The 11,375-nt window shown below is 38.0% G+C and overlaps 1 protein-coding gene across 4 annotated transcripts in view; it reads left to right on the top strand.

Moving 5' to 3' along the window:
• The window catches only part of MID1 (midline 1), a 240,041-nt gene extending 230,635 nt beyond the window's left edge, over positions 1-9,406 (top strand). For all 4 annotated transcript variants that reach the window (XM_010726623.3, XM_003203095.4, XM_010726630.3 and 1 more), the window contains 3 exons: positions 1,826-1,987; positions 4,349-4,556; positions 6,133-9,406. In XM_010726623.3, coding sequence (XP_010724925.1) covers positions 1,826-1,987; positions 4,349-4,556; positions 6,133-6,481 — 719 coding nt within the window. In that variant the 3' untranslated portion in view covers positions 6,482-9,406. The remainder of the gene's footprint in view (positions 1-1,825; positions 1,988-4,348; positions 4,557-6,132) is intronic.
• The last annotated feature ends 1,969 nt before the right edge of the window (positions 9,407-11,375 follow it).

An 11,375-nucleotide genomic window follows, 5' to 3' on the forward strand; every position in this document is an offset into this window, starting at 1 on the left:
AAAAAAAAGATTTAAAAGCTGAAAACTAGTTTAATAGTACATTTGTTTAATAGTGCATTTGCATTCACAACTTTTTCCATGCCCTGTCAAGGCAAAGTTCGTAAGTTTCTCCATCCGGTCATGAATTTTTCCTTTGGATTTTCCAGCCTTATGCATCTACGCACATCCATATACTTTAATCTGCATATGCCTTTTTTAGTTGTATGGCTAGAAAAAAAGATGGTGAACATCTATTTATCTCATTAATGTAAACTTAGATTTATTTCAACATTTATAACAAAAGAGTTACCAGACTGAGGATCCATTAGACTAGGAGATGTTCAAAATGTACAGTGAATAATACAGGTGATTCACTGACATGAAAGTAACGGAATCTTCAAATCATAGAATAGCTCAGATTATAGAACCATAGAATCATAGGTTGGAAAAGACTTTAAAGATCATCAAGTCCAACCACAACCTAACCATGCTACCCTAACTCTAACAGCCCTCCACTAAATCATGTCTCTGAGCACCACATCCAAATGGTTTTTAAACACATCCAGGGATGGTGACTCAGTCACATCTCTGGAGAGCCCATTCCAGTGCTTAAAAATCCTTTCAGTAAAGTTTTTCCTGATATCCAACCTAAAATTGCCCTGGTGCAACTTGAGGCCATTTCCCCTCATCCTGTCACCAGTGAGAAGAGACCAACCTCACTCTCGCTCTTCACAAGCCTTGTTGCCCTACTTTGGATCTCCTCCAGCACCTCCATGTCCTTTCTGTACTGAGGTGCCCAAAACTGAACACAGTACTCAAGGTGAGGCCTCACTAGTGCCAAGTACAGAGGCAGGATGTCTTCCCTAATATTGCTCATAACACCTTTCCTGATACAAGCCAGGATGCCATTGGCTTTCTTGGCCATCTGGGCACACTGCTGTCTCATACTCAGCTGACTGTCCATCAGTACACCAAGGTCCCTTTCCATCAGGCAATTTTCCAACTGCTCCTCCCCAAGCCTGTAGGGTTGCAGGACCCAACACTTGTCCCTATTGAAATTCTTATGGTTTATGTGACACTGATATATGCAGTGGAATCAGTTCATATTAATGGAGTATTCTCCTATTTTGCAGATCATATTGCAGATTATGTTTTATTTATATCCTGCATGTTATACTTGTGTGATAGGAAGTAAATATATCCCAAAGGGTATATTTCTGAATAGAAAATTAACTAGCTCTTCCCCAGCCAACATCTAACCATGAGAATAGAAATCAAAAAGTTGCATCAATCAAACTGACTTGTTAAGTTATATCCTAGCAAAGTCTGGAGTGTAGAAGCTGAAGCTTGCTCTGGTGATTACATTTTACCTAGTTTGGCTTCCCATGATTTGCTTTAGGTCTTGAAGAATGCATGTCTGATAGAAGAGGTTCCACAACCCTCCTAGCATTACTGCTTATGTTAGTTTTTTGAAGCTTGCCCTGAGTTAATTAATCCAAAAGGTATATTGATAGGATCTCCATAGTACTCGATCCTTAAGCATTAAAGAATTCCTTGTGTTACGATATGAAAATTCCCGGACTGCTCATGCCTCCAGTGAGTCTTTTCTTAAATGCCTGTTTTTTATGGTCAATTTCATATAGCAAGAAGTTAAAAGGAACTTTGGCTGAAGGCTGGTGACATGCTTTAGTAGAATTAAGTAGCAACCCACTGAATAAAATAGTACTTTAAAAGGTAGAGAAGCGAATTTTTTATCAGTGATTGGATGCTCAGGAGTGCTTTAAATGTTTCCCTCTTACAAAATGTCTAGTATGTTACGACTAATGTGCTTGGTTTGAAATTGCAGGTTTATGTAACTCAGCCGACAGCTGGATGATTGTTCCCAATATCAAGCAGAACCACTACACCGTGCATGGGTTACAGAGTGGCACAAAGTACATCTTCATTGTTAAGGCCATTAATCAGGCTGGCAGCAGAAGCAGCGAGCCAGGCAAGCTCAAGACAAACAGTGAGTAATGTGAAATCCAGCACACGCACTCTTCTCCTTTTTAGGTTTGGTCTTTGAAAGACACATGAGTGTAGAGCAGATTAACTTACAGTGCTTCCCACAGTGAAAGCCAGTTATTTAACTTGATTCAAGATTGCCAGTATCTCCACTACTGCAGAAATTACTTTCTGTTGAGAGAAGCATCTGTACTCTGGTCTCTGGAAATAACATTTAGGAACAGAGCCTTCATATACGAAATGATTGAAAATATTATTTTGTGGTTTGTTTTAGTGTCCTATCTATTCTTTTTCCTCTACAAAGTAAAACCTTTCCTTATGTTTGCAGTAAAACATTTTAGTTTTGTATCGTGTTCATAAGATAATTGCTACTTTAATTTTGTTCTCCAGAATGATCTCTTTCTTAGGACACTGGAAAACTTCTTTAGCTCCTTTCCCCTCATTTTTTTTTTATGGTGATCAGTGAGGTGGTAGAGTAGTTAGAGATCCCACTTCAAAAAAAAAAAAATGGCTGCACAAATTATTAGCAGATGTAGTATGGTAATTTTAAGACTGATTTTCAGCCTTTTTCTTGTGTCCTGGCCAACCCCTCAGTCCGGTAGTCATCATAAACAGCTTTGGTCATGGGAAATTGAACACTCTCTGAAACCTGCTTATTGAGGGGGAGGATGCTCAAAGAGAGTTGATAACTCAGCATTGCAAGAAGGAGGGCGCAGGGAATGGCACGTACCAGTTTGGAGTCTGCTATTTACCTGATTGCATTCCTCTGTCCTGCTGCTTGTACAAACCACGTATCTGCTACCAAGCATTTGGTATCACACAAGAGGACCCACTGGAAATGACAATCTTCCATCCTTTTCTCTTTTTGTGACCCAGTGTGGCACAAAAGCAACCTCTCAGGTGACTGTGAGAAGGGGTCTATGCAGATACAGTTCAGTACCAAGAAAGATATCCTTCAGATACTACTTCAACGACACAAAGGCTAATAACTACCTAAGGAGGCAGCTTGTGGATGTAAGAAAAAGATTTCAAAATGCACTCCCAAATAATATTCAGTGTATTTATTTCATACTTAAACATAATGCATGAGTAAATAAATATTATGAAAATAGATTATAACTTTAGAAATACTTCTTGTCTAATTTTTAACTTACCTATAATAATGTTTACTGAGAATTAGTATTGCATCATTTTCCCCTTGAAATTTCTACATTTTCAGGTCTTCTGGAGATCTGAATCAGTGCATATCAACTTCCTATTCAGAGGAATTTCATTTCTTCATATTCCCACGCTAATGCTTTCAGTTTCACTTCATGAAAAGTACTTAACAGTTCCTTCATAAACACTGAGCAATTTACATCTTATTTGAAATTCACTTGTCAGTGTCAGAGGGTCACAGACCTCATGAAAGTGCTCGTGTCTATTTTCTATGCATGCAATCAAATCTTCTGCTTACATATTTCTTCCTTGATATGAAAGACAATAAGAAGGGGAAAGGGCTTTGACGGAGCCCACATAGAGTCATAGTTTTCTAGCTGTATCTTTGTAGAGGTAAGCAGTCACCCTGCTTATTAACACACAGAGCTCATTGATCAGAATTGTGGCAGTCTTTACATATCTACAGGGTTTGGTTTACCAAAAAGTTTCCTGATATTGTCTGCAAGCACTGTGCTGTAGCTGAAGAGACTTGCCAAAATCAACAATTTTAGCAATGTTTTTACACCATGATATCTGGACCAAGTTATAGTTCACTTCCTTCATTTTAATGCATCATATCCAACAGTACAGCACCACATAGGCATTCTTCCAAAACTGATCCTGAATTGTTGACTGTGCTTGTTATAAATAAAGCTGCGAGTGAAGGAACAGACAAGGCTAATGCTTTTTCTTACTTTCAAATTCATTTTGTGGGATTTGAAAATACACTTTTTTTGTAGCAATGATGAAAATGTTATTATGGAACTTTATCCCTAGGGAATTAATAGAATGTAACATTCTAAATCTAATACGCTGTGAAAAAAGCAACCCTCAGACCATTATTAACAGTATATTGGTTTCAATTACATGCAAGAATTAGAGTGTTCAGGTTACCTCTAGGTCAGAGATAATGGGCATGATGATTATGCAGGACTCTTTTTCAGAGATTATCAACACAGGGATGTTAGTGCACAATGAGATTGACAGTGAACTGGCAGCGCAAACCAGCTAGTGCAGAGAGCAAAATCAGTCTGTCTTGAGAACACTTCAGAGAACAAGATTAATATGATTATGTAATCTTGTATGCTTCTTATGCTTTCTATCGACTTTTCTTTTTTAAAATTAAAGACAAATTGTTCTCCTGCTACCTTTGTCTTTGCGTATCTAGGTCAGCCATTTAAACTGGACCCCAAATCTGCTCATAGAAAACTGAAAGTGTCTCATGACAACCTGACAGTGGAACGTGATGAAACCTCCTCCAAAAAGAGTCATACACCAGAGCGATTCACGAGCCAAGGGAGCTACGGAGTAGCTGGCAATGTGTTCATTGACAGCGGACGGCATTACTGGGAAGTGGTTATAAGCGGCAGTACATGGTATGTATGTAAAAATTATAAGAGAATCATTGGTTCACCAAAGGCCCATGAAGGCCTCAGCACTGTTCCTCTGATGGAGATCAATAACTGAGACCTGAGGAATTGTTCAAAAGCAGGACAAGCATATACTTTTACAGTTTGTCAGACTATTTTCACTAACTCCAGCTCTCTCAAACTCTGGAACTTATTCTGCCAGAAAGAGCATCCTTACATTTAGCAACCTACACAGAACTTTTCCTTTGTTATTGAGGCAGATCGGTTTTTGAGCCTCAGAAAATACATTTTAAGATTTTAGTGTAATGGAGAGCTAAGAAATCTCGTTTCTGTAACAGAGTGAACTTTGTACGTTTGATATCTCTTTACTAAATATGAAAGATGTTACTGCCTTTCTGTTTTGCCCCTTCAAAGCAAAACAGAAACAGAATATAAGGCTAATTAGACAATCCAACTTCACAGTGGTGGGAGTTCTGAGGAAAGGGTGAGGAGCGGTAGTGCTAGGTCTGTGCCCCTTTGAGTTGGGGTTTGAAGGTAGAGACAACAAATGAAAGAGTGTATTTATCTGTTCCTGAATGATCCTCTGTGCAACACAGGGCTGGGTTTCAAGGTCCCTTTAGTCAGTAGAAGAGATGTTATCCTTTGAGATTCAAAGGCAGCAGTCTTGATGGAAGTTAATGGAGCAGAAAATCAGTGAGGTCTTCAGATATGCCCACTGTCTCGAACAAGAAAAATGTTGTGTGCTTGTGCCAACTCCAAGGCATGAAAGCAGAATAACTTGTGGCACATTAATCTCTGTTGGTTGAAAGCTCAACAACATATAACAACAAATACTTCAGTGTCTCTGAAATGTGAGGAACTTTAGCATTTCTTCAATATGAGAATATGGTATGAGAAATCAGGTACTTGTCCTGGATATCCATTAATGGGAACATTTTCACAATCCTTTCACCTTGCACATCTTGCTGTAAATCATGTTTTGCAGAGCAAATGTCTTCGCTTACAAATGCTTCACTTGGCCCAATACTCAGTCCAAAATGCTCATTTGAATCTAAAAACCACACCAACATCTGGCAAAGCATATTTGGGAATGGCAATTTTTTTTTTTTTAAATGTGTCTTTTGATGTTGATTCCTGTGTTCCTCCTTCTGGTTCATATATTATGGGAGCAACAAGAGATCAGATTAGATGATAGACAGCAAAGTACTTTAAAATCAATGAATTTCTCTGTGTTCATCTGTTTAGAAGTGGAAATATGAGGCTCAGTGATTTAAACCCTAAATTCCTGAGTACTCAACAATTTTCCCTTTGAATACCAGAGATACGTGCTCCAAAAAATTGCCATAGCAGCCAAACTACAAACAATGCGAAGAACAATGAAGTTTCTCTGACCTCTCAGAATTAAAAGAGATGGGAAAAACATAAATTAACTCAGTGCCAAGATTATGTTGCAACTTCACTTAATTAGAATTCAGTCAGCAGAAATAAGAGACTAAGGCCTCAGTTTTTTCTTTGGGCTGACAATCTGACACACAGGCATGGCAAGAGGCACTTGCTTTCCAGAGCTGTGTTTGTTTTGCAGGTATGCCATTGGTATTTCATACAAGTCAGCACCAAAGCATGAGTGGATCGGGAAGAACTCTGCCTCTTGGGTGCTGTGCCGCTGCAACAACACGTGGGTGGTGAGACACAACAGCAAAGAAATCCCAATAGAGCCTGCGCCTCATCTCCGCCGGGTCGGCATTTTGCTGGACTACGACAACGGTTCCCTTGCTTTTTATGATGCCTTGAACTCCCTGCACCTTTACACCTTTGACATTACATTTGGGCAGCCCGTATGCCCCACATTCACTGTGTGGAATAAGTGTTTGACCATTATAACAGGCTTGCCCATCCCTGATCACTTAGACTCCTCTGAGCAGCTGGCATGACTGTTAAAAGCTAACAGGTAGGAGGATGTGTTTCCCAGGGCAGCTGCCTGCAGGAGCTCACCTGGAGCTGGTGGACTGCGTGGCATCTCAGTTGTTGCTGCCAAAACCAGCCAGAACCGAAAAGGGGTGGATCTCTCTTTTCTGAGTACTTTATGCAGAAGGACAAGAAGTTGCTTTAATAATACCTTAGAACTCTTTTTGCAGTTACTTTTGTTTTGTTTTGCATTTAGTCCCTTTCAGGAAGATTTATAAATTATTTATAAAAAAGAAAAAGAAGAAGAAAGGAGAGAGAGAGAAGAGAAAGCCTGGTTTGGATACCTGAAAAATGACTTATTTGTTTTGCACATTGATGGTCACATTCATTAAAGTTTCATCAGCTTGTTACATTATTTTATTTTACAGTGGATAAAGGCAGGAAATTGGAAGGATAAAAGTGTGCAGTGGTGGACAAGTCAGTATACTGCTGGTTTTATTCATGCCAATTTTAGTAATCATTATTGATCTTATTGAATGCAAAATCTCATAATTTCTACCTTGCACATGGGAATGTGCAGACCAAAAAGAATGAAAATAAACAAGTAAAGAAGTAGAGCTAGCCAACACAGCAAAAGTAAAAAGTTTGATTTACTTCTGTTCACGGGGCAGTGTGTTCTCTGTTGGCAAAACACATGTGGAGTATCTCATAGAAATGTGAGTGCATAAATCATGTGGTGATTTATTTTGTTGATGACAACATTCCCATCTGTCAGTTTAACTTTCGTCTTTGGGAAACACTGTAGAATCATTGAGGATGTTAAAGACTGATACCATCTCTGAAATGGCAACGCTGGAGGAAAGGAGCCACCCCAAGGTCTGACTGTAGACTAATTTGACAAAACACTGCAACATTTAAGGTTTGATTGTAATGGAAGACACCGCGTTTCTGATGGTAGACACATGAATGCTTATTGCTGATTTTACAAGGTTCAACACAGCAAGCCCAGCCAATAACTCGGAAGTGAGACATGAGCCACCTTAGCATTGGTTTTAAATTAAATACAAATGTTTCATTGTTGTACATTATGTAGTAATAACAAAGCAAGGAAATCTGTTTTGCATGAGCTGTATGGAGAAACATTGCAGCTGGAGTTTGTTCATAATTATAATTGTCTTGAGTTGTTTGGGAAAGAACAGTTCTCTTTGTGAATGAGCACTAAATAACTAATTTTCAGGAATAGTAGGAATCTGCACAGGCAGGCTCTACATTCATGTAGGTGTTGGTGGATGAACTTCAATGAAGTCAATAGAAGTTGCACCTATTTTATCACAAAGCTGAATCAGGTGCATTTTTTCACTTTTCCTTCTACGAGGTAGAAGTCTTTTGTAATTACTACAGTACTTGTTTATAAATGATCGTTTGGGGAGATGTTTCAGGCATATGACAACTTTAAAAGAATGGTCTTCTTACAGTGTTTTATTGTTACTGTTCAAGTGGTGAAAATCTGCGTGTGTGGAAGGACTATAAATTGAATACCAGCTTTAAGAAAATATTTGTTCAGTAGCTTATAACCATGCTTTTAGGTGTCTTTTGAAAAGGATGCCCTAATGCACTTTGTTCACTAATGGGTCCAAAATAAAATGGTCCCAAGCTCAGCTTCAGATTTTTTAAATATTGATTCTGCAGGTACAAAGCTGTACTAGAATTTGCCTTATGATGATGTAGAAAACTTATGAACTTGGTAATGAATACATAGGCACATATGGAGTTTGATTTTTCCCTTTTTAATAAGAAATAAATGTCAGTCTTTGTTCTTTAGGTTTCCCTTTACAGCTCTACTAGCTGATTACTCAAATGGAGAAAAGTGTGACAGTACATTGCTGGTAATGTATGTGGCTTTTTGCTATGGGAGTATCCCATGGTTCACAGGCAAGAACCACCAATTTTTCCAGAGTTGACATAAATACAGGAAAGTATGTACATAAAATGTCAGTGTACTGAACTGTTTATTGTTGTGTCTTAAGTAGCAAAGAAAAGAAAATGCTCAAAAATGAAAAAGTAAATAAATCCTCAAATATTACATTTTGTATCTGAGTACATTGCTACCAGTACAGTCTGTTGCACATCTGGATGATTTGGCCTGGAATGTTTGGAAGATAGCTGAGATGGCATGAAAATTATTATAATGACTTGACAGGAGATAAGTGATGAGAAGCAATGATAAAAATGTACAGGACGAAGGGACTCTTAATGTAGGATTTTTGCCAAGTTTCTGCCCAACAGGAAAGTATGTATTACCACAGTACAAGTGGCAAGGCTGTGTGCCTTCTCTTTCCCGAGAAACATTAAATCTAGAAGCTGATTTTATAGTGAACAAATTGAAAACACTCTTCAGTGTTTGGCCATACAATGTTAGCAGTGATTGAGCTGGATGTAGTTAACACCATGAACTTGGAAAGATCTCCAGTGATGTCACGTATTTTCATTTTAAAGACACTGTGTTCAAAGGCAGGTCATGGTTTTGGTGAAAGTAATAAATGAATGGTCTTTTATCTGTATGCCTTTCTGTATTATTTATATTTTAACACAGAATACTTCATTTGGAGCTAGGCCACATTGCTACATTGGACTGTTAGTTCAGTGAGTACACTCTGTGTGTATATGTTTGTGTATATGTGTATACATATGTATATACATGTATGTATGTATGGGTATACACACAACAGTATGTGCATAGATACAGTGCAATGTGTGTATATACGTACATACATATATACACAGAATGACACTAATTAGGTGCTCTTTTTTGCTTGTTTCTTGAATTATTTCATATTCTGTATGACTATGAGGAAACAAGTTGCTATGAATGGTATTCATCTGGACATTTTTTAACAAACAAAATCTGTTCATGCTTGATAAATCAATAAAAGCATCCATTCAAAACTGTAGCTTCTGTGGTCTGTGGCATTTTGCATGGTCCATAGGAATCTGTTGAAATCTGGGGGAATGGGATTTTTGTATAAAGATAAAGCATGCTATTTTTATATAGAGTATAGTCTTAGCTGAAGGTTTTTCCCTGAGATTACTATTTTGTAATTGGGAATAAGCTAACACTTTATAATGCCTTTTTTTTGTGGAGTACTCTGCTGAGATGCAAACAGTGAATGTAATAGGTGAAGCCTGTGTTGGTATAGTGATTGTTCCAAGCATATATTTCAAAAGCCAAGCTGTGATTCAGCAGAGTCAGAGACTTCCTTAGAAGATGGTAGCATCATCTCAGAGTAATTTAAGCTCTGGTCTAACCTGAAGTAATGTTGTGGATGGGAAATTTTTTCTTTCTGAGACCAGATAAGATTTTCCTTATGTTAGGCTTCCATATGTTAATGCACATCTAACGGGAAAAAATCATTTAGAAGTAGGCTGTATGTCACAAATTATTTAGTAGACTGTCTTCATTCATTATAGATTCTTACTGTTAGCTTTCAGAGAACAAGCAGAGAGCTGAAGTGACTGCGTTTTCTGTCACATGTCTATTCTTTGTCTGTCTTGGGCATCCCATTTCTCAGTTGCCTGTAGGACAGACCTCCACTAAGCAGTGGGTCCCAAATATAGGAAGCATAAAAATCCCTCAGTGGATACACTGTGTAAAGCTGGAAATTGGCAAAATACCGATGAAAGCTTGTATGCGTTATTCCTTATATTAGCAATGATAGGTCACTGAACAGCAGTGTGCATGATTTTTTCTGACTCTTGATTGGGAAGGCTGTGTTCTCTTTATGTTATAAAACATAACAGGACACTATTGATAGCACAAATTAAAGTGTCAGCTCTTTAATGAGTTGACTGTGAGATGGCTAGCATTTATTGCACTATGAAGAAATACTGGCTGTGGAAGCTTTCTTGACAATTATTTGACATTGCAGACAGTATTTCATTTGTAATTATTCGGATAAAATAGATGTCTAGTAGTTCCCAGTTCTGCTGTTAGTTATGATAGCAAAATTCCAGATCAGCCCACCCACAAATAGAAAGTGAGAATTGTTGGTAGCTCTTATCTGCTATTAGCTTTAATTGAAAAATGTCTTCATTTCTGTGTTAGGAGTGAAAAAGATTTGGATCCACACTCTTGCCATCTCAGGCAGGGCATGCCCGGCCTTAAGGCAGTCTTGGGAAGCTAGTGGCTTATCATTTTACATGATCCAGCTGTATTTACTGTGTAACTAAATACTGGCTTCTTATGGTTGATATAGTTCCTTTCCTAAATGTTAGAATTCCCACATTTGGTCAGAATAATTATTTATTCTGTCTTTACTATTCATAGTATTCAATGTTGAAATCTCTCCTCCTTGTGCTGTGCTTCCTAGGCCTGTCTAATTGAATTGAGTGCTATTTCCATATATCAACTTTTGTCTGCTCATCGTTTGAAGGATGAAATGTAAATGACACCAGGTTGTCCAACCAGTCAATTTTCCCAATTGTAGCTAAGCCTTCAGCAGTGTCATTCTTACTGGGCTTGTTGTAGTTGACTGCCAAATTGTGAGTCATGTGACCTGCAGATTTATTTAGATTATGGTTTTGTCTTGATTTTTGTGTCAGTTTCTAGATGTTCAGGGGGCATGTTTTCATGTTTTCAAGCTATTTTATGCAGTTTTCCATTTTGTGATGTTAAGATGTATATCTCATAAAGATAAGTTAAAACACATGCATAGGTTGCTTATGTATTGATGTAATGGCAAATGTCTCCTAACACCATCTCTAATGTCTCTTCACACAGTGCTTTTTCCCACAGTGGAAATGTGTATGCAGATACAGGAACGTGATATGCAGTATTTTCCTGTATCATTGGGCTGATTGCCCATTTAGAAATTAAGATCTTCAGCACAATGAAGAACTTTGGTCTTAATCTTCATCTTTTCC

The sequence above is a fragment of the Meleagris gallopavo genome, chromosome 1 (assembly GCF_000146605.3).
Source record: "Meleagris gallopavo isolate NT-WF06-2002-E0010 breed Aviagen turkey brand Nicholas breeding stock chromosome 1, Turkey_5.1, whole genome shotgun sequence".
Taxonomy (NCBI): Eukaryota; Metazoa; Chordata; class Aves; order Galliformes; family Phasianidae; genus Meleagris; species Meleagris gallopavo.